Raw genomic sequence first — 24,764 nt, forward strand, 5'->3', positions numbered from 1 at the left:
TCAGCAGTTCCCCCACAATAGTAGGCAGCTCCCCCACAATATTAGGCAGCTCCCCCCACATTAGGTCAGCAGTTCCCCCACAATAGTAGGCAGCTTCACCCCACAGACATGGAGGCTGTATGTCTGTACTGCTGCCCCCCACAGTGATCCGGTCACCGCTCCTCCGGAGGAGCGGTGACCGGAACACTGAAGAAGATGCGCCACCGGTCACTTACCAGGCCCCGGCCAGCACGTGTTCTCCTGCGACGATCCAGCGGTCCTTCTGCGTCTCTATGGTTGTACGCACGGGACGTGCCGTGCGTACAACCATAGAGGCGGAGAAGCGAAGGACCAAAGGAGGACAGGCGCTGGCCGGGGAATGGTGAGTGACCGGCGGACATCCTTATGTCCCGAAAAGATTTTTCGGGACACAGGGATGTCCGGGATAGGAATACTTCTTTTTATGTGCCCGGGCCGGCTCCCGTGTGTGGCTCCAGGCGGGGGCCGACCAGAGCATATAAACACTAATACTGTTTACTAAAAACCAGGGGGCCTCCAGCTGTTGTGAAACTACAACTCCCAGCATGCCCGGACAGCCTTTGCCGGTCCAGGCATGCTGGGAGTTGTAGTTTCACAACAGCTGGAGGCCCCCTGGTTTTTAGTATACAGTATTAGGTTTTATATGCTCTGGCCTGCCCTGCCTGCAGCCACACACGGGAGCTGGCCCGGGCACATAAAAAGAAGTATTCCTATCCCGGAGAGCGCGCCCCCCCAGATGTTGCGCCCGGTGCGGCCGGCCCCCCCTGCACCCCCCACGCTACCCCTCTGGCACTGGCAGTGTTTGTAACTTGTGCTGTGGGCGGGCAGGGGAGGTGGGTCATTATCGGCAAATTTTTTGTTGTTCATTTCCCCAAAATAGCTATTTTCGGCCGATATGTATCAGTGCATCCCTAGACTCAACCTTGAAGGGGTATTCCAGGAAAAAACTTAAACAGATTTGTAAAATACTCCTATTAAAAAAGGGGTACTCTGGTGGAAAACCTTTTTTTTTTTTTTTTTTTTTTTTTTTTTTAAATCAACTGGTGCCAGAAAGGTAAACCTATTTTTTAATTACTTCTATTAAAATCTTAATCCTTTCAGTTCTTAGCTGCTGTATACTATAGAGGAAGTTGTGTAGTTCTTTACAGTCTGACCATAGTGCTCTCTGCTGACACTTCTGTCCATGTCAGGAACTGTCCAGAGTAGAAGCAAATGCCCATAGCAAACCTCTCCTGCTCAGAACACTTCCTGACACGTACTCAAAGAGCACTGTGGTCAGACTGAAAAGAACTGTACAACTTCCTCTGTAGTATACAGCAGCTGATAAGTACTGGAAGGACTAAGATTTTTAAATAGAAGTAATTTACAAATCTGTTTAACTTTCTGGCACCAGGTGATTAGAAAAAAATAGTTTTCCACCGGAGTACCCCTTTAACCCTTCCAGTAGTTATCAGCTGCTGAAGATGAGTTTTTCTTTTCTGTCTGACAACAGAGCTCTCTGCTGACACCTCTGCTTGTCTCAGGAACTGCCCAGAGTAGGAGCAAATCCCCATAGCAAACCTCTAAAGCTTAGAACAGTTCCTGAGACAAGCAGAGGTGTCAGCAGAGAGCACTGTTGTCAGAAAGAAAAGCAGTTTATAACTACTGGAAGGATTAAAGGAGTACTCTGGGATGGGAAAATTACCCGTCATACTGCCACAGTTAAAAAAAAAAAATAGAGGTACATACCTTCCGTCTCCCCCCTGGTGCCTCCGGTAACCTGCTTTGGCCTCCGCCGCGATCCTCTTCCTGGTTGCCGATGGTTGGCGGGTCATACTGCTCTCAGCCAATCACCGGCCGCAGCGAAGTCCCAACTCGGCTGGTGATAGGCTGAGCGGCAGTGTGATGTTTTCGGACCCGGCAACAGGAAGAGGAGATATGCCTCGCTGACCCTATTCAACGGACCTGGATAGCATGCGGCAAGCATATACAGCTGCACAAGAAAATGTAGATGAATTACTCACGACCACCACGTTCAGGTCTTCTTGAAGTTTTTCTTTTTATTCAAATGTTATTTTCAGAATCATCACAATTTCTTATAGAGATGCATGGGGTATGATGGTTAACATCCCAAGTGGGCAAGATGACAAATGCCTCGGCTCCAGCCTGCCGTGCTACGTTGCGGGGAACAACCCCCCTTAATCATGCACACAGGTGTGGAGTCTGAGCTGGGTTAAATACACTGGTATGTTACAAGAATATAACTCTTTCAGCACTTGTTGCTTTCAAATATAACTCTTACATATATAACGCCAGGTATTTTTTTATATAACCTCAGCTACTCATAAGAATACCTTATAACTGCACATTTCATTCATTCCTTTCGGTTCGATTGTCGCTAACTCCGTAATCCAATATGCCTCACGCCTCAATAATGTTTTTTTATTTTCTTCTTTATTTGTTCTCCTTTTAACTTCTATTATCTGCCATCTGAGATCTGTTGTAGTGTAGTTTAAAGTGTCGTGCTACACTCGTTTCTCCATGTTGCGTTTCTTTCATTCCCTCTGGTTCCAAGTGTGAACACCGTCTTATCATAGATTTGTGTTCACCAAGCCTGACTTTGATTAGTCTTGAAGTCTGACCGACATAGGCTTTGCCGCATGGACATTTTAATAGGTATATCACATTGGAACATTTTAATAGGTATATCACATTGGAACTGGCACGCAATATTTGTATAGACAATCAAAAATTTAATTTTTTGATGTCGTTGTTGGATCTCGCTCTGTCCAAAAATTATTTTCGATTCAATGAAGATTTCTTTCTCCAAGTAGGAGGAGTTTCTATGGGCTCGTCAGTAGCCCCTAGTTTAGCTAATGGCTTTATGGCAAATTATGAAGAAGTACATGTGTTTACATGTGTTTGGTACATGCGGCCTGAAGACTTAATTCATGTGGCTTCGCTCCGTGGATAAATTAGTTCAGCTTTCAGGTGCTCCGGTGGGCTGGAAAAGGTGGATACAGTCCTAGGAGACTCTTTCCTAGGACTGTGTCCACCTTTTCCAGCCCATGGGAGCACCTGAAGGCTGAACTAATTTATGCAGGATAAGTAATCAACTGCCGAGCCGAGAAGTTTGTGACAAATCGAATTTACTGTAAGTTCGCTCATCTCTAGTTTCTGGTTTGGTAGCATTATCAACATTATCAACACCCATATCATCATTACTAGAAGATATAGAAGGCCAAACGATCACCATTTTAGCAGCCATTAGCCTAGACCTGAAGAAGCTCGGTCAGAGCGAAACGTCAAGGGGGCTGTGCCTGCTAGTGTTTTAAAGTTCTTTGTAGTCACAATTTAAATCATATGTTAAAACCCAGGACTGCAGCCTGTGTATAACCATATTACACATCTATAAATATATATACTTACCATTAGTGCAGCACTACTTAGGCAAAGAAGACTAGTTTTTTGTGCATCCTCAATGCTAATACAACCCAAAGTCATTAAATGGTTAACTTCATTCTTGAGACAAAAGAAATAAAAAATTTTAACATCAGAAACCTTGTACCGAACGAGATTTTTTTTTAAATAACTTCTTCATAGCGGAGAGATGCTGATGTTGTCAGTGGATAACCTATTGTCTTCATGGTTAATTTCATCATAACCAAGAGATGGTTTTCAAATCTTTTTTTTTTTTTTTTTCTTTTTAAAGAGAGAAGCCACCATGTAATATGGCAAATCGTGAGTCCAGAAGACTGAGGGGATGCTCACCTTTAGAAAAAACTACACAGGTACAAAAGCAAAATGTTTTAGTGGGGAAAAAAAAGCTAAACATTTTGGTAATCTCAAAGAAATTTATTAAGGGAGCCAATGTTAATCTAAGGGGTTATTTATTTGGGCATATAAAATACATCTTTCTCACTCGTATCATTGGGGGAAGCACAAAATCCTAGGTATACCCCCGTACTGCCTATTTCCCTCCTGCAGATAGTGAGCTAATCAGTTTTAACTTAATGTCCATAGGAGGCAGACCTCTCCTGCTCTGCAGATCTGCTAAATTTTTTATTTTATGTGCAGCAGGTGTAGTCAGCCAGCTGACCTCCACGTCCGGCCAATGCAAGGAAAGATGTGGACGCACCCAGCAAACTGTAAACAAGAACTTCCAGCACGGCAGCTTCTCTTGTGAACTTCCAGCTTTATTGCAATATAAATAATCCAACACAAAGGACAGGAGAATACTGATGCATTTTGGTCTGTTCACCAGAAACAGATTAAAAACCTGAACCCTATATAGGTAGAGGAGGAGGCTGGCTTGATTGCAAACATCTGTGGAACCCGGTCAGCTTAACTCTTTACATACTCTTAATACACAGTGAGTTAAAATCATTCATGTTTTATAAACCTAAGTAAGGTGTCATTTTAAATGTCACAGGGCAATATATAAGAACACAAATATAAATGTGTAATACCCTAGACATATAGTGGGAATATGGAGAGAGACGCACAAATAAACTGCATCAAATCTGCGTGGTGGGAATTGGTGTCAACATCCCATATAAAAGATGAGACAACTACACACTATGCATAGATGGAAAGCAGTGAGACATCAGGATCGCACATTTATACTGCAAGAAAGAAAAAAGCTGTATATAAGGCAGAAAAAACCAAAAATAAATATACCAGTGTCTAGTTATAAGATAATACACAGTGTGCGTATCTGAGAACTCAGTAATGAGTAAGTGTCCATGTGTGAGGGAAGAGACTACTCAATTTTAGAATCCAAAATGTTTTGCGATTAAGTAGTTTGTGTTTAATATCCCCTCCCCTCAAAGGAACCGTGACACGCTCCAAACCTTGCAGCATTAAAGTCGAGACACTGCTGCCATGGTACTCCGTGCAATAGTTGGAGACATGTCTCGAACTAAAATGGACAATGTCTGATAGATGTTTGCGCGCACGGACCTTGAGGTGATTAGAGGTACACCCCACGTATTGAACTCAGCATGCTATACAAGTAAAGAGTCCCAACAGACTGCCACGCGTTTTTCGAAAACGGGGGTATTCCTTGTGGGATATTGAGAGTGGCCTCAGGTAGAACACAAACAGATCTTATTACTACTAAAAAAAAAATAAACCCAGGGCTTCTGTGGATAAAAACTACAACACCTATCACATTTGTTACGACTTTCAGTGAGAAGTATAGAGAGATTTGTAACATCATACATACATACATGCCACTTATTACATCTGATGTGGCATACAAGGAATTGCCTAAATATGGATATAGGTGCAGTTCAAGGAGGGCCCCCACTATAGTGCAGATCTTGTCTCCGAGTCTTTTTGTTCAGAACACCACTTCAGAACACTTTGGTTTTATGAAGAATTCTACCAGTGTCACCTCTATGTCTGATAAGAAAGAGTATAAAATCTCACAGTTTATTAATTGTAACACAGTGTGTGTTATTTATGTTTTTACTTGTATAGCATGCTGTGTTCAATATGTGGGGTGCACCTCTAATCCCCTCAAGGTCCGTGTGTGCAAACATTTATCAGACGTTGCCCATTTCAGTTCGAGACATGTCTCCATGGTCTCCAAGCATTGCGCGGACTACCATGGGGTAGCATCTCGACTTTAATGCTGCAAGGTTTGGAGCGTGTCACGGTTCCTTTGAGGGGACGGGATATTAAACACAAACTATTTAAAGCGTACCCGTCAGATCCAACAAAAAACATTAATATATCACTCAGTACCTAATCCTGACCATGTACATTACACTTTTAATTTAGCTCACTAGTCTGAATTACTCTCAAAGGGAGGGGGCGTGGCCTCACTGTGCAGGTCTCCGCCCCCTCCCTCAGTATGCTGTCTGCTCACATCTCCACTAGTATTAGCAAAACTACAACTCCCAGCTTGTCCTCACTGACAGTAGCGGGACACAAGCTGATAGTGGGAGGATTTTTACTCCAGCTGTGAGATGCACTCACAGCTGTCAATCAAGGAAGTGTGTCCATGACATAGGTGATGATGCATGGACACAGCAGGACTAGTATGTGTCCAAGCAGGTAGTGGGGGCCAGTTGTTTGACTGGCTTTTTCAATATGAAATGCTTAAAATTTTCTAAGGAAAGCAATTGCAAAAGCTATTGTGCGTCTCTCTTCATATTCCTGCTATATGTCTAGGGCATTACACATTTATACATTTACATTTGTGTTCTTATATATTGCCCTGTGACTTTTAAAATTACACCTTATTTATGTTTATAAAACATGAATGATTTTAACTCACTGTGTATTAACCCCTTAAGGACGCAGGGTGCCTCCATACACCCCCGTTTCCGAGTCCTTAAGGACTCAGGGCGTATGGGTACTCCCTGCGCTCTTCCGGCCCCTGCCGCTCGCCGGGCAGGGACCGGACCAGGATGCCTGCTGATATCGTTCAGCAGGCATACCGGCATATCGCCCTGGGGGTCCTGAGATTTGCTGCGATTCCATTCCCTGCCGCTCACCGGGCGGGGATCGGAGCCTAATGCCTGCTGAAATCATTCAGCAGGCATCCCCGCAGTGTGCCAAGGGGGATCCTGAGGATCTGTGTGGAGGGGGCACCTTATTGGGTCCTCCTTCTGTTCCGGCAGCTGGCCCGTTTAAAGTATGCGACCGCTGCTGTAGCATGGTTTTTGTCTCTCCCGGCAGCCGTCTCCACTGCTCTGGGGACCGCTGCCGACCTTTCCCTACCTCCGTGCGCCCAACGGTGTTCGCGGGCGTCCGGTCCAGCCCGCGGCTTTGGCCTAGTCCTGGCCGCGCGTAGCTCCACCTCCATATGTTTGCGCTTAGTTGCGCGTCCAATCCGGAGGTCATCAGTCTCCTCCCTTCTCTGACGGGGATCACGTAACGCGCCTCCGCTCCAGAGTCCAGCACTGCTCCCTCACAAGCTGCTGCTGCACTCTGCTCCTGTGAGTCTCCTCTCCTGTCTTCAGCTGCTCCATATCTGCTGCAGCAGCCTGCACCTCCAAGCTTCCTGGTACTGCAAGCTGTCCCTGCGCTCCTGCAAGACTTCAGGGACTTCAAGACACAGGAACCTGGGTGAGCTTGTTCCTTTTTCTTTCTGTCTCTGGTTAGCTGACTTCTCTGTATTTTTTTGCAATGTCCGCCCCCAGCTTTGAACCTTCTAACAGACAGGCGGTCTCCGCTTCGGTCACTTACTATGCTTGCACTGGGTGTAAAGTTAAAATGCAGGGGGGTTCGGCTGAAACCACCTGTTCTGCCTGCTCTTCCTCCCGCCCTAATCCCCCCACCCAGGATAACCCCCCGGAGTGCGTGGCTCCTGACCCTGCCCCGGTTTGGGTGTCTTCTCTCTCCCAAACGATTTCTGATCTGGCGCAGGTTTCCAGGGAGGTGGCTACGGCCTTAACCCCTTAAGGACTCAGCCCATTTTGGCCTTAAGGACTCAGACAATTTAATTTTTACGTTTTCATTTTTTCCTCCTCGCCTTCTAAAAATCATAACTCTTTTATATTTTCATCCACAGACTAGTATGAGGGCTTGTTTTTTGCGCGACCAGTTGTCCTTTGTAATGACATAACTCATATCATAAAATGTATGGCGCAACCAAAAAACACTATTTTTGTGGGGAAATTAAAACGAAAAACGCAATTTTGCTAATTTTGGAAGGTTTTGTTTTCACGCCGTACAATTTATGGTAAAAATGACGTGTCCTTTTTTCTGAGGGTCAATACGATTAAAATGATACCCATTATTACATACTTTTATATTATTGTTGCGCTTAAAAAAAATCACAAACTTTTTAACCAAATTAGTACGTTTATAATCCCTTTATTTTGATGACCTCTAACTTTTTTATTTTTCCGTATAAGTGGCGGTATGGGGGCTCATTTTTTGCGCCATGATCTGTACTTTTTTTTTGATACCACATTTGCATATAAAAAACTTTTAATATATTTTTTATAATTTATTTTTTAATAAAATGTATTAAAAAAGTAGGAATTTTGGACTTTTTTTAATTTTTTTTCGTTCACGCCGTTCACCGTACGGGATCATTAACATTTTATTTTAATAGTTCGGACATTTACGCACGCGGCGATACCAAATATGTCTATAAAAAATGTTTTTTACGCTTTTTGGGGGTAAAATAGGAAAAACCGGACGTTTTACTTTTTTATTGGGGGAGGGGATTTTTCACTTTTTTTTTACTTTTACATTTTTTTTTTACACTTGAATAGTCCCCATAGGGGACTATTCATAGCAATACCATGATTGCTAATACTGATCTGTTCTATGTATAGGACATAGAACAGATCAGTATTATCGGTCATCTCCTGCTCTGGTCTGCTCGATCACAGACCAGAGCAGGAGACGCCGGGAGCCGCACGGAGGAAGGTGAGGGGACCTCCGTGCGGCGTTATGAATGATCGGATCCCCGCAGCAGAGCTGCGGGCGATCCGATCGTTCATTTAAATCGCGAACTGCCGCAGATGGCGGGATCTGTATTGATCCCGGCACCTGAGGGGTTAATGGCGGACGCCCGCGAGATCGCGGGCGTCGACCATTGCCGGCGGGTCCCTGGCTGCGATCAGCAGCCGGGATCAGCCGCGCATGACACGGGCATCGCTCCGATGCCCGCGGTTATGCTTAGGACGTAAATGTACGTCCTGGTGCGTTAAGTACCACCTCACCAGGACGTACATTTACGTCCTGCGTCCTTAAGGGGTTAAAGCAGTCCTCCTCAGGAGACCAGTTCAGCGTCTTCGGACCGTCGACGCTCTCACCGACGTCCCAGGATCATTTATTCTGACTCCTCTCCTGAGCACAGGTCTTCCCGCCACTCGCGCTCCAGGTCCCCTCCTTTTAGGCAACGTCCTCGGTCGCGTGGTCTTTCTCCTTGGGGCCGTTCCCGATCCCAGGCCCGCCTTACCAGATCAGTGTCACCTAGATCCGGAGCTTCCACTGCCTGTTCCCGGTCTCAGGGGGAACTGGTGGACTCAGACTTGGCTCCGCAATCGGATTCTGAAGTGCTGTCATCCATGTCGGACTTGGTGGATAGCTTGGGACCCTGGAACTTTGGACCCTGCTCCTGGAGTTTCCTTTACACGTACTCATCACTCTCCCAAGGTTTTCAATCCTCATAAGGAGTTTGATGATATTCTGGAGACCGCCTGAAATCTTCCGGAGAAGCGCTTCCAAGGCACTAAATGGTTGAAGGCTCTGTGTCCGTTTTTTCAGGTTCTTGCCCCAAATGGACCGTTCTGCCGTTGGTGGACCCCCCAGTCTCCCATTTATCTAAATCCACCACCCTGCAGCTGGCGGATGCCGCTTCCTTCAAAGATCCCATGGACAAGCAGGTTGAAAATCTGGCGAAGTACGCCTTTTGAGGCGGTTGGGTCCTCCTTGCTTCCGGCCTTTGCATCGACCTGGGTCTCAAAGGCCTTATCGGTTTGGGCTTCTCAGCTCCGCCAAGGGGTGTTTTCCGGGGCCCCTCCTGATGATCTGGCAGATATTGCTCTCCAGATCTCCAAGGCAGGTGACTATATATGCCAATCTTCCTTGGAGTCAGCACGCTATGCGGCCTTTGCGTCCGGCAATCTGGTCGCCATTCGCCGCTCTATGTGGCTGAAAGCTTGGAACACTGACGCGGCTTCCAAAAAATCTCTGACAGAAATGGCCTTTACTTTTTGGAAAAAGGCTGGACGAAATCATCTCTGACGCTATGGGCGGTAAGAGTTCCTTGCTTCCCCAGAAGGCACGCTGCTCTGATTCTCGCCGCAAGACTGCTTCCTTTCGGTCTTTTCACTCACTGGGCTCAGGGAGCCAGGACAAGTCGCATTCCTCGCAAGCTAGGAAGGCCCCGTCCTTCAAGCCTCGCCCCTCCTGGAAGCAGGATGGCCGTTCCAGCCGTTTTCCCGCAAAGTCGGGAACTCGCAAGCCTACCTCAGCCTGAAGGGGCGCCCCCGCTTGAGGCTCTCCCTCGGGTGGTTGCTTGTCCCTCTTTCAGGACGTCTGGTTGGCACAGGTCCAGGATTCCTGGGTGCGGGACGTCGTCTCCGACGGTTACCAGATTGAGTTTTGTTCTCTTCCCTGGGATCGTTTTCTTTTGGTCCCGGCCTCCTCGTTTGCCTGCACTGGCAGCAGGTTTTCGCTCTGCGATTCGCACTCTGCTGGAGCAAGGTGTCGTTGTGCCTGTTCCTCCTCAGGACCATTTCCGGGGTTTCTATTCAAACCTATTCGTTGTTCACAAGAAAGGGGGAACGGTCAATCTGATTTTGTACCTGAAACTCCTCAATCGGCACCTTCTACTTCGCCACTTCCGGATGGAGTCCCTGCGCTCGATTGTTGGATCCATGGATCGGGGCGAATTCCTGTCTTCCGTGGACATTCGGGATGCGTATCTCCACATCCCGATTTTTCCTCCATATCAACGATTTCTGCGGTTTGCCGTTCCGGAGGGTCACTTTCAGTTTGTGGCTCTGCCGTTCGGCCTGGCCACTGCCCCCAGGGTCTTTACCAAGGTCCTGTCGGCTGTCATTGCTATCCTCCACTCCCGAGAGGTGTCTGTCTTACCTTATCTGGACGACCTGCTTATCAAGGCCCCATCCCTGCTCCAGAACGTGGAGAGTCTCCACATCACCCTGCAGACTCTGACCAGTTTCGGGTGGCTGATCAACGAAGAGAAATCCAATCTTTCTCCCTCCCAGTCTCTGTTTTTTCTGGGCCTTCGGTTCGATACCGGGAGAGCCCGGGTTTTCCTCCCTCCGGACAAGCGGAGTGCTCTTCTGTCTGGTGTCCGCCTCTTGAGATGCCCACATCCAGTGTCCATTCGCTCCTGCATGGCAGTGCTGGGCAGAATGGTGACGGCCATGGTGGCGGTTCCGTTCGCACAGTTTCGGTGCCGCCCGCGTCAGTGGGCCATTCTGTCTCTCTGGGACGGATCTCCCCTGTCCTTGGATTGTTGGATCCGTCTACCCACCTCGATTCGCCAGTCGCTTCTTTGGTGGCTCCGCTCTCCTCTTCTCCTGGGCGGTCGCTCGTTCCTTCCGTTGAACTGGCTGGTCCTGACGACGGATGCGAGTCTCCTCGGGTGGGGAGGCGTTCTTCAGGACCGGACGGTCCAGGGTCGCTGGTCCCCTCAGGAAACCAGTCTTCCCATCAATGTCCTAGAGATCCGGGCCATCTTCCTTTGTCTCCTGCACTGGGAGTCACCTCTCCGGGGCCGCTGTGGTGTATGTCAGCCGTCAAGGGGGCACTTGCAGCCGAGGTGTCCAAGATCTTGATCTTGGCGGAGCACCTGGTTCCCTCCATATCAGTGATCCACATCGTGGGGGTGGAAAATTGGGTGGTCTCTTCACCCGGAGGTGTTCGAGTCCATTTGCGATCGCTGGGGGATTCCGGACGTGGACCTCTTTGCGTCCCGCCTGAACCAACAGGTTCCGGCGTTCGTGGCAAAGTCCCGAGATCCTCTGGCACTGGCCGCGGACGCTCTCTTCATTCCTTGGTCTCGGTTCGCTCTCCCTTATCTATTTCCGCCACTTCCTCTTCTGCCCCAAGGGCTGAGGAAACTCAAGGCGGAAGGCGTCTGCCATTCTGGTGGCTCCGGATTGGCCCCGACGCTCTTGGTACGGACGTGGTTCGGCTCGTGGCGGACGTTCCCTTTCGGCTACCGGATCGACTCGATCTTCTTTCTCAGGGCCCACTTTGCCACCCCTATTCACTGCCGCTACTTTTGATGGTGTGGCGGTTGAAACCGCGGTGCTGAAGGCCCGTGGTTTTTCCTCCGGGGTTATTCACACCATGCTTAGGGCACGTAAGCAGTCCTTGGCTAGGATTTATCACAGGACTTGGCGGGCTTACTTTCGGTCGAGTGTTTTTCTCTGCCGAACCTCCTGGTGTTTTTGCAGTCGGACCTTGAAACGCGTTTGACTCTTAGTTCCTTCAAGGGTCAAGTGTCGGCGCTGTCTATTCTTTTTCAGCAGCCACTGGATTCCGACTCTTCGCACCTTCCTTCAGGGGGTAGCTCAAGAGATTCCTCCTTACAGGTCTCCTACTCCCCCTTGGGACCTGAATTTGGTACTGAGCGCTTTGCAGTCCGCTCCGTTCGAGCCTATCCGGGACATTTCCCTTTGTTTCCTTTCTTGGAAGGTGTCTTTCCTGGTTGCCCTGAACTCCATCCGAAGGGAGTCGGAATTGGCAGCTCTCTTGTCAACCCCCCTTCCTGATTCTTCATCAGGACAAGGCTGTGCTCAGGCCAGTGCCTTCTTTTCAACCAAAGGTGGTTTCTTCCTTTCATCTGAACAAGGATATCGTTCTTCCCTCCTTCTGCCCTGCTCCATCTCATCCTAAGGAGCGCTCCCTCCATAACCTAGATGAGATGTGGTCAGGGCTTTGCGGGTTTAACTTTCGGCCACCTCTTCCTTCCGACAGTCTGATTCGCTGTTCGTCCTTCCGGAGGGCCGACACAAGGGTTTGCCGGTTTCTAAGGCCACCATCTCCAGGTGGATCCGGTCCGCCATTTGAGGCGTATCGTTCTAAGGGGAAGAATCCCCCCTTCCGGGTTACGGCTCACTCCACTCGCTCTGTGGGGGCCTCTTGGGCGGTCTTCAACAGGGCTTCCGCCCTACAGGTGTGTAAGGTGGCCATTTGGTCTTCAGTGCACATGTTCACCAAATTCTACCAAGTGCACACTTCTGCATCCGCCGACGCCAGTTTGGGGCGTAAGGTTTTGCAGGCACCGGTGGCTTTGCCATCTGCTTGATTCCGGGTTGGTTTGCTTTTCCCGGCCCAGGGACTGCTTTGGTACGTCCCATGGTTCCTGTGTCCCCCAATGGATCTGAACACGAAAAGGAGATTTTTTACACATACCGTAAAATCTTTTTCTCTGAAGATCCATTGGGGGACACAGCTCCCACCCCGTTGGTTTTAGTTTGTTACCCTGGGGGTCGGTCGCCTGTCAGTCTATTGGTTCACTTGTTTTGACTGGACTCCCTTCGGACTCTGTTTGTATTTTTTCGGTTTCTTCTATTGCTTTAGGACTAAAACTGAGTGTCTCTGAGTCAGTAGGGGGGGGGGGTATATCCTGCTGGGAGGAGCCGACTTCTTAAGCCTAGTGACAGCCTCCTAGTGGCAGCAAGATATACCCACGGTTCCTGTGTCCCCAATGGATCTTCCGAGAAAAAGATTTTACAGTAAGTGTAAAAAAATCTCCTTTTTTCTCCTCCACTTTTCTGCTATTCTTGTGAAACACCTAAGGGTTAACAAACTTTCTGAATGTGTTTTTGAATCCTTTGAGGGGTGTAGTTTCTATAATGGGGTCATTTATGGGGTATTTCTCACAGAAAGGCCCCTCAAATCCACTTCAAACGTAACTGGTCCCTAGAAAATCCAGATTTTGAAATTTTAGTGAAAATTTTGAAAATTGCTGCTATACTTTGAAGCCCTCTAATGTCTTCAAAAAGTAAAAACATGTCAACTTTATGATGTCAACACAAAGTAGACCTATTGTATATGTGAATCAATATAAAATGTATTTAGAATATCCATTTTCCTTACAAGCAGAGAGTTTTAAAGTTAGAAAAATGCGACATTTTCTATTTTTTCATCAAATTTTTGAATTTTTCACAAAGAAATTATGCAAGTATCGACAAAAATTTACCACTAACATAAAGTAGAATATGTCACGAAAAAAACTCTCAGAATCCGAATAATAGGTAAAAGCATCTCAGAGTTATTAATGCATAAAGTGACAGTGGTCAGAATTGCAAAAAAGGTCCTTAAGGGAAGGGGTTAAGAGTATGTAAAGAGTTAAGCTGACTGGGTTCCACAGATGTTTGGAATCAAGTCAGCTTCCTCTCCCTATATAGGGTTCTGGTTTTTAATCCATTGTTGTATGACTAAGGTCTGGTGAACAGACCGTAACAAGTGACTATTCTCCTGTCCTGTGTGTTGGATTATTTATATTGCAATAAAGCTGGAAGTTCGTAAGAAGCTGTTGTACTGGAAATTCTTGTTTACTTTTTTAATTTTAGTTCTATTAAAGTTCTTACATTTTCTTTTTAGGTGGTGTCTGAGGTTTATTCTCTCTTTATTCAGGGGGGGCATCAGCGTGGACAGCCACACTAGACAAAATTACCCCTAAGAGTGCTAGGAATAGGAAACCAAACAGAATGCTGCCATGCTTTTTTCCCTCCACCAGTCACCCATCCCCTTTTACTGCTGTGGTGTGGAATACCACTACCCCACTAGGAGTGCAAGGTTACAGAAGGGGTGACCCTGCGAGTGCCCAAAGGCTTTGGACGGATGAGTATTATCCCACCAACCTGAGGTCTGTGGAGGTAAGTGTGTGGGGCCTTACTATTATAGTCCCTAACACTTCCTCATAAATTCCCATAAAACCTATTTTTATTACCACTGTGCCATTTCCCCCAATAGGAGTTCCTTATTATGGGAGGGAGGAAACGGGAGAACAGGAGTATGATCTGATCATTCCTGGGTTTTCTCTGATCTGTCTCTCTGGTGTTTCCATGCATGGTACCTACACTACCCCCTTACATAAGGGGAGTTCTGAAGATTTTTGTATGATGCCTGCTATACGCTTCTGTTCGTGGGGGGTCCTGGCAGCCCTTGTACAGTATTAGCTTTGGCTTTTCTGTCCATCACATTAACCTTTTCCCTGAGGCGGTTAAGGTATCTCTGAGTAATTCCTGCTATTGCCTATCCAGCATTCACATTGCCCCCTATAGGAGGTGAAGCACTTATGTTTTTGGTTCAGAGGTGGCTGTCTCCTCTGTCCTGACAGTGATGTATCTTCAGCCATTTGTCCGCTTTGCAGTGACCTCCGGACCTTTTCACAATAGTTCTGTCTTGTGCCTTTCCTGGACAATGTTCACATTAATATTGCCCTCCCACACCCTGACCTGGAGAGCCTCCATAGCCTTTATTGTCTTGTAATCTTCAGCTGTATTATCTCCTCAGCCAGGCCTATTCTGTCTTCCTTTCCGTCCCTTGTCTTCCTGGGGCTGCGCTTCCATGCAACGTTTGCTACAGATATTTCTTCCTTGGACTGGCGGTCCGCCCTGACCGCAGGGCTCCGGACTCTTTGTCAGCCCTTTCCAGCCACCATTCGTTTGTGTATGCAAGTGTGGGGCTGTATGACAGCCTCCTTGGAAGCGGTGCCTTTTTTATGCAGTTTCGCTGTCTTTCTTTTTGGCTGGCCGTTCTCTCTCTCTCTCTTCCCTCCAACGCAAATCTCGGTGCATTGATGCTCCAGACTTTCTTCCACAGAACGTACCACCTTCTCCCTTTTAGCTTTTCGGATGACTACTCTGAGACTGCGGCATTCATCAATTCACTAAGACAGAGCTCACAGTATATTTGCCATAGCAGAAGGATCGAAGATTCAGTCTATGTGGAACTCTATGGGGGGAAATTTATCAAACTCTGTGTATAGGAAAAGTGGTGCAGGTGCCCAATGCAACAAAGATTGCTTCTTTCATTTTTCAGAGGCCCTTTAAATAATTTAAAAAAGCAATCTGGTTGCTGTGGGCAACTCCACCACTCTTCCTCTGCACAGATTTTGATAAATCTCCCTCTATGTCACTACCATCTTTGCTGTCCACATCCTCAGAGCGGAAAGCTTGAAGGTGTATTGTTTGAGCCACAATGCTTCACCCGGTGGATTTAGCCCAGATCTGTAATTACTGGGGGACTCCAGGAGTGGACTAGAGGACAGCTGGGCTGTTTCGCAGGGCTTCTTAGTTTATTTCTATGAACCAGGACCCTCTGACGGAGGATGCTTGACTTCTTCCATGGTCCCCATTTTCCCTTTCCTGCCTGCTTCACCTCTTTCCCATGAACTGCATGGATCTCAAGACGGTGGGAGTTTCGGTCATCCTAGTGGCCCTCGCAGCTGGTTCTCAGTCTTGTCGCAAACATCCCCCACTCATTCCTGACCGCTTGGACCTACTCTCTCAGGGAAGATTCTTGGCTGCTAGTTTTTGTCTGTGTGGCAGTTGGGTCTAGGCCCATGGCTTTTCTGTTCGGGTCATCAGCACAATGCTCGTACTCTCACTTCTCTCAACGAGGTGCTATTCTCCAGGCTCTCTCTCGAAAGATGGCATTCGTCGTCCCTGTCACTTTGATCTGGGACATTGAATGCCATCTTCCGAGAGAGAGTCTGGAGAATAGCACCTCGGTGAGAGTAGGAGCAGTACAGCACGATGACCCCAACAGAAAAGCCATGGGCCTAGACCCAACTGCCACACAGACAAAAACTAGCAGCCAAGAATCTTCCCTGAGAGAGTAGGTCCAGGCGGTCAGGAATGAGTGGGGGGATGTTTGCGACCAGACTGAGAATCAGCTGCGAGGGCCACTAGGATGACCGAAACTCCCACCGTCTTGAGATCCATGCAGTTCATGGGAAAGAGGTGAAAGCAGGCAGGAAAGGAAAAATGGTTCTCTCTTCCTCTTTCTTCTCCTGGTCAAGTTTGTCCTTCTTCCTGTCTGTTAATTTTCCAAGAGGGTGTTTCCTCTTTTTTTTTTTTTTCACAGGAGGACAGTGTCCTTCCTTTTGCCACGGGAGTGTTCTCTCCACAGGTTGGTTGAGGGGCGTGCCATATGCACCCATACCTAGCTTACTTCGCCTTTTGGCACTTGGACTCCCTCTTTGGTATCCCAGAAGATCAGCCGTTTCTCGTTGACTGCAGTCTGCTATCTAAGGCCTATTGTGGTAAGGTGGCGATTTCCTACTTTTTGGGCCATAACGAACTCCACATTTTCTGTGGAGGCTCCCGGGCGGTTTGCTACCGGGCTTTTGTTCTTCTGGTGTGCAGGGGTGGCTTCCTAGGCCTCTCCACACTTTTTCATGTTTCTGCAGCATGCTTACTTATGCATTGGCACGTGCGGGTTCCGACCCCATTATCTTGCAGGCGGTGATGGCTCAGTCTTGGACTGTCCTCCCTTTGTCTGGCTATTGTTTTCCGACCCCAGGGGCTGCTTTCCTATGTCCCATGGTTCATGTGTCCTCCAATGAAGCGACCGAGAAAAGAGGATTTTTTTTGTTCTCACCGTAAAACCTTTCTCTTACCCTTTATTGGGGCGACACAGCTCCCACACATTTCTTGTTGCTTTGTTCTCGGTTAGCTCCTTTGTTTGTTTGGCTTCTGCTACTGCTCTTGACTAACTAAATAGCTCAGTGCCAGTGGGCAGGTATATCCTGCTGAGGAGGGGCCAACCTCCTAGTGGCAGCAGCATATACCCATGGTTCCTGTGTGCCCCATTAAAGACTACCAAAGAATCCTTTTCCCTTTCTGCTTTCACCCAGCCTTCATTGCTCGCAGGTATCAGTATTCTCAGCTTCTTTATGGATCGTTCCTTTTGCTGGTTGGTTTAATGCCCTTGCTGTTTAGTCAGCCCGACAATTTTTTTTCTAGTCATTTCAGCTACTGCCCTATTAGGTTATGAGCTTGGCTGCATGCTGATTGCCTTCTTACACATTGTCCCTAGTCGGATGGTACATCGCTCCCTCAGCTGGATGTCTTTCCTTAGGGTAGATGCTTCAGCATTTTTCTAAACCACCTTTCCTTTCGACTCTCCCATGTTGATCTTCTCCTGACCACTGGTGTCATCCAGTGCCCCTCCTAGAATTACATTGCACCTAACATTGAAGCCTTTAGGCCTCCTCCTTCAGCCCAGCCCATTCCTTCTGTTGTTGTGCGGTTGGCTTCTTCCTCCTTGGGATGTATTTATCTAGGTGCTACAGGAGCTGTGTGTCCCCACTGCTCTAGCAGGATAACACTCTGCACATTCTAATCCTTTGCTCCTCTATGGCATCTAATCTTGTGGTTGCTATCATTGTGGTCTATTAGCCTTTCTTTTGATGAGGGTGCTCTTCTCTGTTCCCCCATGTCTACACTTTCGTGTTTCTTTAAGGTCCCATTCATCTGCAAGTTCTTTCTTGCATTTTTCTGTGGGCTACCATTTTGACCTGATTTTCTGTCTGGGCTGTTTTTTTTTACCAGGCTGGGCTCCTGGTGGGGTTTTTCTTTTCTCTGTCTTCCAAAGGCCTCTCTTGTGGAAAGTTGTCTATGTAGTTTCATATCTCTAGCCCCTTTCCTAGGTGATATGGGGGCCTAGAGGAGGAACTCAATCTTCGCTGAGTTCTTGTTGGTACGTCACACATTCAATACATCACCGTTTTTACTAAAGTTTTTTCCCTCTTCTTGCTTATCTAGCTCCCATGGTTTATTTTGGTAACTTAGCCTTCTCTGTTGGCATTTCACAGTCATCAATGTATTGCCTTAGAAGGTCCTACAGCGTAGTTTTCTTTGTCTGAGTATCCTTCCTGAAGCTTTAGCCCAAGCCCTTTCAGGTTCTTTCATTACTCAGGAGTGGTCTTGTCAGACTGGGCTCACCTTAAAGGGGTACTACCGTGCTGACAACTTATCCCCTATCTAAAGGATAGGGGATAAGTTGCCTGATCACGCAGGGTCCTGGTGACCTCCGCGATCTTGCACACAGCACCCCGCTCTCATCAGGCCCCGAACACACCGCCCCCTCAATGCAAGTCTATGGCAGGGGCCAGACAGTTGTCTCGCGCCCTGGCATAGACTTACATTGAGGGGGTGGAGCGTGACGTCACGATACTCCGGCCCATTGATCGCCAGTCATAAGACCCGGAGGGATGTTCGCTCTGGGGCCTGATGAGAGCGGGGTGCTGCGTGCGAGATCGCGGGGGTCCCCAACGGCGGGACCCCGTGCCATCAGGCAACTTATCCCCTATCCTTTAGATAGGGGATAAGTTGTCAGCACGGTAGTACCCCTTTAATTCTGCCTGCAGCTTTCGTTTTTTGTTTCTCAGCATTGGCTGCTCTACCACCCTGATGGCTAATTGTCCTGTCTATTTTTTGGGAGTTCTTTTTGTCCTCCTCTCTATGATACAAAGTCTCACTCCTCTACTTGCACAGATTGTTCCTTCATTTGGCCTTGGTTCTTTCCTTCCTATTCCTGTGCTTACAGGGTAGCTTCCTCTAGTCACACTCTGTTTTTGCTCTGGTCCTTGACCATTTGTCCCTTTTCTTTCTCTAGTCCGTCTACTTCGTTAAATGTTATCCAGATCTCTCTTACCCTGACATGTATGTGATTCTCCTCCCCGGTGTATCCACTCTTGGCATAAACTTTTTTTCTGCCCTTCTCCCCTACCATCCTCTTGTGGAAGCCCCCTTGCGGACTTGTCCTTGGAATTCTGTCACTCCTGCTTGTCTTCCAGCTGCCCGGATCTGTGGGTCCTTTTTCCAGTTGTCTTCCTCCTCTGCTTCATGCAGAAAGGGTCCCTTGTTTCCTCCCTCGGAGACTGCTTTTGGACGTCTCATGGTTTTCTGTGTCCTCCAATGATACTAGTGAGGAAATAGGATTTTTGTGTCACTCACAGTAGACTTGGGATGTCTACTGGCCTTTCTGAATGAGCGTCTCTTGTCCTCGACAGGCCAGATTCATTCATTCTATGGTTTCTGTTTTCTTATCGGTGTTGGCTTCTCCTGTTAATTCTACTGCTTGTGTAAAAACTCCTCACTCTCTGCAGGAGGGGTATAGACTGTGTGGGAGGAGCTAACTCTTTACTTGCTTACTGTCGCCTCCTATTGGCAGCAGCATCCCAAATTAAACAACTTTGTGAGAAAAGAATTTTACAGCTGAGTTACACACAAAGCCTATTATTTTAATCCCTCATGTTGTTATGTTGGTCAGGAGCTTGCCAGTAGGTTCTATCTGTAGTATAGCTAACACACTGGCAACAGGTGGGATTGGAGATAACTCCAATCCTGGTCATTTAACCACTTAGATGCTTCAGCCAATAGCAATCGTGGAATTCAAGCCATATGACATGGGTGAAAGCCCTCTCTGTTACTAGATGGTCCTTTTCTAAACAGTGTACATTCATATAGCCATAACAATAAACCCCTATTTATGTCCTCTGCTTTCCAAATAGAGGACACCCATTTAGTCTCTGGAGGTTGCTGAAAAAAAATTATTCATAGGTCCTCAGTATCATACCAGTGTTGCATCACTGAAAAATCTTCAACATGCATGAATGCATTTGTTTCTGCAGCATGTACATAAATTACTGAAAGTCATGTTTAGAGGAAGTGGTCAGTGATATTTCTGTAAAAACAAACAAAAAAAATAAAAACTAAACGCCAACTTCCCTTCCCATGGCTGCCAATGTGCAGTACTTTCTGTGTTCGGGATTCACATATGTACTTGACCCTTCAGCTTATCAACAGCTACAGCAGTGTCATGGTTCAACTATAATCTGACCCCATACACAGGAAGTGTTGTGCATCGGACCGTAGATCCATGTCAGTACTGGCAGCAGGTAAGGTCATTAAAGTTTTTAGGGTCTTTTTTGTTAACCTCTTCCCTGAGCCTAGTGTTCTTTTTTTATCCCCTGAATACCTTTATATATTTTACTTAAATAACCAATTATTTGTAGTAACGATTTAGTTTGTTTTGCCGTTTTATGTTCATTGGCAAAAAAAATAGCATTGAATAAGCTTCATTTTATGTTGGTTATGTCATGAGTTGACAGGTTTTATATAGTTTTAAGATGATTTGACTAGTTATTGTGTTGTCTGACACCTCTTGCTTCCATCTAGATGTTACCCATAACCGATATGGATAATGATTCCTGGATATCATTCAAGGACACGTGGAAGTCCATTAGTGCCCACAAGGTATGTTTAATAGTCCTCTCATACAGTGCCATGCACAAGTATTCAGCCCCCTTTACTTTTTTTCGTATATTGGTGCCTCACAACCTGGAATTAACATGGATTGAATTTTTTTATTATTTATTGTGAAGCAAACAACAAATAGGATAAAATAACAGAAAAAATCAATGTGCATAACTATTTACCCCCCCTAAAGTCAATACTTTGTAGAGCCACCTTGTACGGCAATTACAGCTCCAAATAAACCACTTAAGTGTTTCTTTAGTGTGTGTGAGGTTATTGGCCTGCTGGAAGGTGAACCTTAGTTCTAGCCTCAAATCATGCACAGAGTGGTACAGGTTTTGCTCAAGAATATCCCTGTATTTAGCACCATCCATCTTTCCCTCAACTCTGACCAGTTTCCAAATCCTGATTGCTGAAAAACATGGATGGTGTTCTTTGGGTGATGGGATGTGTTGGGCTTGCACCAGACATAGCATTTTCTTTGACGACTGAAAAGTTAAATTTTAGTCTCATCAGACCAGGACACCTACCTCCATATGTTTTGGGAGTCTCCCACATGCCTTTTCGTAAACTCACAATGTGCCTGAGAGTAATGGCTTTCTTCTGGCCACTCTGCCATAAAGCCCAACTCTGTGGAGCGTACGGCTTATTGTTGTCCTATGTACAGATACTCCAGTCTCTGCTGTGGAACTCTGCAGCTCCTCCAGGGTTACCTTAGGTCTCTGCGATGCCTCTCTGATTAATGACCTCCTTGCCCGGTCTGTGAGTTTTTGTGGGCGGTCGTCTCTTGGCAGGTTTGCTGTTGTGCCATGTTCTTTCCATTTGGTTATGATAGATTTGATGGTGCTCCTGGTGATCATCAAAGATTTTGATTTTTTTTTTTTATAACCTAACCCTGACTTGTTCTTCTCAAAAACAATGTCCCTTACCTGTTTGGAGAGTGCCTTCATGCAGTGTTTGTATACTGATGCCTCTTGCTTAGGTGTTGCAGCCTCTGGGGCTTTAAAAAAAAAAAAAAAAAAAAAAAGTGTGTATATGTAATGACAGATCATGTGACACTTAGGTTGCACACAGGTGGATATCATTTCACTAATTATGTGACTTCTGTCGGTGATTGGTTGCACCAGAGCTTTTTATGGGCTTCCTAACAAAGGGGGTGAATACATACGCACATTCCAATTTTCTGTTATCTATTTCTAAACAATAGATTTTTATTTATATATTTTTCTCATTTCACTTCACCAACTTAGACTATTGTGTTCTGATCTATCACATAAAATTCAGATTAACAAAACATTGAATTTAAGGCTGTAATGGACCAAAATAAGAAAAAAGTCACTGTATATGAATCACCTCATGTACTAGTTTTTATTTACCAAACAGTGACTAGATTATTTTATTTCCTTTCATTTAGTTTGAAAAAACTACAAGTTTTAAATGCAGAGACCTCACAAGGTAGGAGCATATAGCCTGTATAATGTAACCCTTAGATGTACTGTATTTTAGGCACAGTAATTGAATTGAACTTCTATTCCCTATATATGTGTCAGAAGAAACTTAGCTGTATTTGAACATGGGAATGCTTTTCTGTCATGGTTATTTCACATTTTCATGGACCTAAACAAATCGTTGAAAAAAGGGGTCCAAGAAAAATGTCCAGAATTGTTATGATAAACAGGCAGTGCACAGTCAAGAAAATTGCAAGCGAGGACAACGCTAGTCCTTAAACTAACCTGTTTGAATGCATGATTTGACATTTCTCAGTGTCCCTGTCATTTCCCAAAAACTTTGAATGTCAAAAGTTTTGATCGGTTGGGGCCTTAGTGCTGAAACCTCAACGAAGAACGAGCTAGGAGAAGTGAACAGTAGCAAACTTCACTTTCTGGCTTGCAGAAATCTGTGTTCTGCGGTCCTATAGACTTGAATTTCAGCCGCAAAATGTAATGCAGCCGCACAATGTAAATCACAGTAGGACTTATCTAGGTATTGTGGCTGAGAAAGTGCATCCCTTTATGTTAGCTGTTACCCTGTAGCAGAAAATATAGACAAGGAGAGCGCTCCTAGTGTGATAACGTATTGTAAAGAGGAGATGGAAAAAGCAAAAATGCTCACCGAGTATAGTTGTACTACAACCAAGTACAACTATGGTAAAAGCGTGGAATGACCCTCAACGGGCGAAGATCGGCAGCCGCTCCTGGCAACACAGGTGAAGCACTCAGAGGGATCCCTCCAAGGAACAGCACAGGATAAAAGCGGCGTACAAGACTTCAAAGGTAAAATGGTTTATTTACCCGGCATGCAACGCGTTTCGCTGGACAACCAGCTTCATCAGGCATCATGAAGCTGGTTGTCCAGCGAAACGCGTTGTATGCCGGGTAAATAAACCATTTTACCTTTGAAGTCTTGTGCGCCGCTTTTATCCTGTGCTGTTCCTTGGAGGGATCCGTCTGAGTGCTTCACCCTGTAGCAGAAGGACACTCACCAAGACAATGCATTATGCCACAGGGTTTGCATAGTCATTGATTGGTTCCAGGATCATGACAGCAAGTTTTCCTTGCTTTCCTGGCCTTCACAGTCCTCATATCTTAACTCCTACAGGACCCATGACGTACCGCTACGTCACGACACCCTGGGTCTTAAGGACCCATGACGTACCAGTACGTCATGGGGAATTCCGGTCCCCGTCGGGCGGGGATCGGACCGGGATGCCTGCTGAAATCATTCAGCAGGCATCCCGTGCAAATGCCCAGGGAGGTCTACAGCATTTTTGGGGGGCTACAGCATTCCCCCCCCCCCCCCCATATAACGGTGTGTGATTTTAAATCACACACCGTTATATAATAAAGTCACACCAAACACATACTACATACTCCCCTGCCCAACCCCTCCCCCGACCCTCCGACTCCGAATCTGCCAGTGAGGACAAGGAAGATCCTACATTTCTGTGTTCTACCTAGTCTCCTCATCATCATCTAGTACTGATGATGAGCCCCCCAGAAGGCGGCGGGGACGCCACCAGGCAAGGCCACGCACCGCCCATGAAAGTGGCTGGCACTAGTACGAGCGACAATACCGCTTGTACTAGGAATCCTACCCCCCAGACAAGTGTACCGGAGCCCCCTTCCGGTGAACCTGTCTGGAGTCCCCCAGAGGCTTATCAGCCATGGATTCCAGAGTTTGCTGGCGACTCCGGAATCCGGATTGATATGGCTGGATTCACTGAAATTGACCTCTTCAGTTATTTTTTTCAGTGACAGCTTTGTCAATCACATGGTGGAGCAGACGAATCTGTACGCCCAGCAGTTCATCGCCCACCATCCAGATTCTTCTTTTTTGGCCAGGTCCAATGAATGGTGCGCCATTGATGCAGCAGAAATGAGGACATTTTGGGGCCTCGTGCTGCACATGGGCCTGGTCAAAAAGCCAAGTGTCAGGCAGTACTGGAGCAGGGACGTCCTATACAAGACCCTGCTTTACAGTATGGTCATGACACGGAAGCGGTTCAAAGCCATTTGGAAATGCCTGCATTATGCAGATAATGTGGCATGTCCACCCCGAAGTGATCCCGCCTATGACTGGCTTTACAAAGTGAGGCCGGTCATCGATCACTTTAGGGCCAAGTTTTTGGAGACCTAAGTACCGCTCAGGGAGCTCTCGGTAGATGAGTCTCTTATCAGTTTTAAGGGGAGACTCATATTCCGCCAGTATATTCCCTCGAAGTGGGCGTGGTATGGCGTGAAGCTCTACAAACTTTGTGAGAGTACCTCCGGGTACACTTACAAGTTTAGAGTATATGAGGGACGACATTCCCGTATAGAACCCCCAGAATGTTCCCCCTTTCTGGGTGTTATCGGGAAAATCGTTTGGGACCCTGTGTACCCATTGCTGGATAAGAATTACCACGTGTACGTGGACATCTTTTATACCAGCATCCCTGTGTTCACATACCTTGCCGCTGGTCAAGTATACGGATAAGAGGGATGTCCTTATGCTGACCACAATTCATGGTAACGGCAGCTCACCTGTCCCTGTGCGAGG

The 24,764-nt window shown here is 46.8% G+C and overlaps 1 protein-coding gene across 1 annotated transcript in view; it reads left to right on the plus strand.

Moving 5' to 3' along the window:
- WDR76 (WD repeat domain 76) overlaps window positions 1-24,764 on the plus strand; it is a 189,504-nt gene that overhangs the window by 114,274 nt on the left and 50,466 nt on the right. Inside the window, exons 12-14 of the mRNA XM_056571564.1 lie at window positions 3,710-3,788; window positions 20,649-20,726; window positions 22,141-22,181. Of these exons, the coding sequence (XP_056427539.1) occupies window positions 3,710-3,788; window positions 20,649-20,726; window positions 22,141-22,181 (198 nt within the window). The remainder of the gene's footprint in view (window positions 1-3,709; window positions 3,789-20,648; window positions 20,727-22,140; window positions 22,182-24,764) is intronic.

This window comes from Hyla sarda, chromosome 4 (genome assembly GCF_029499605.1).
Source record: "Hyla sarda isolate aHylSar1 chromosome 4, aHylSar1.hap1, whole genome shotgun sequence".
Taxonomy (NCBI): domain Eukaryota; kingdom Metazoa; phylum Chordata; class Amphibia; order Anura; family Hylidae; genus Hyla; species Hyla sarda.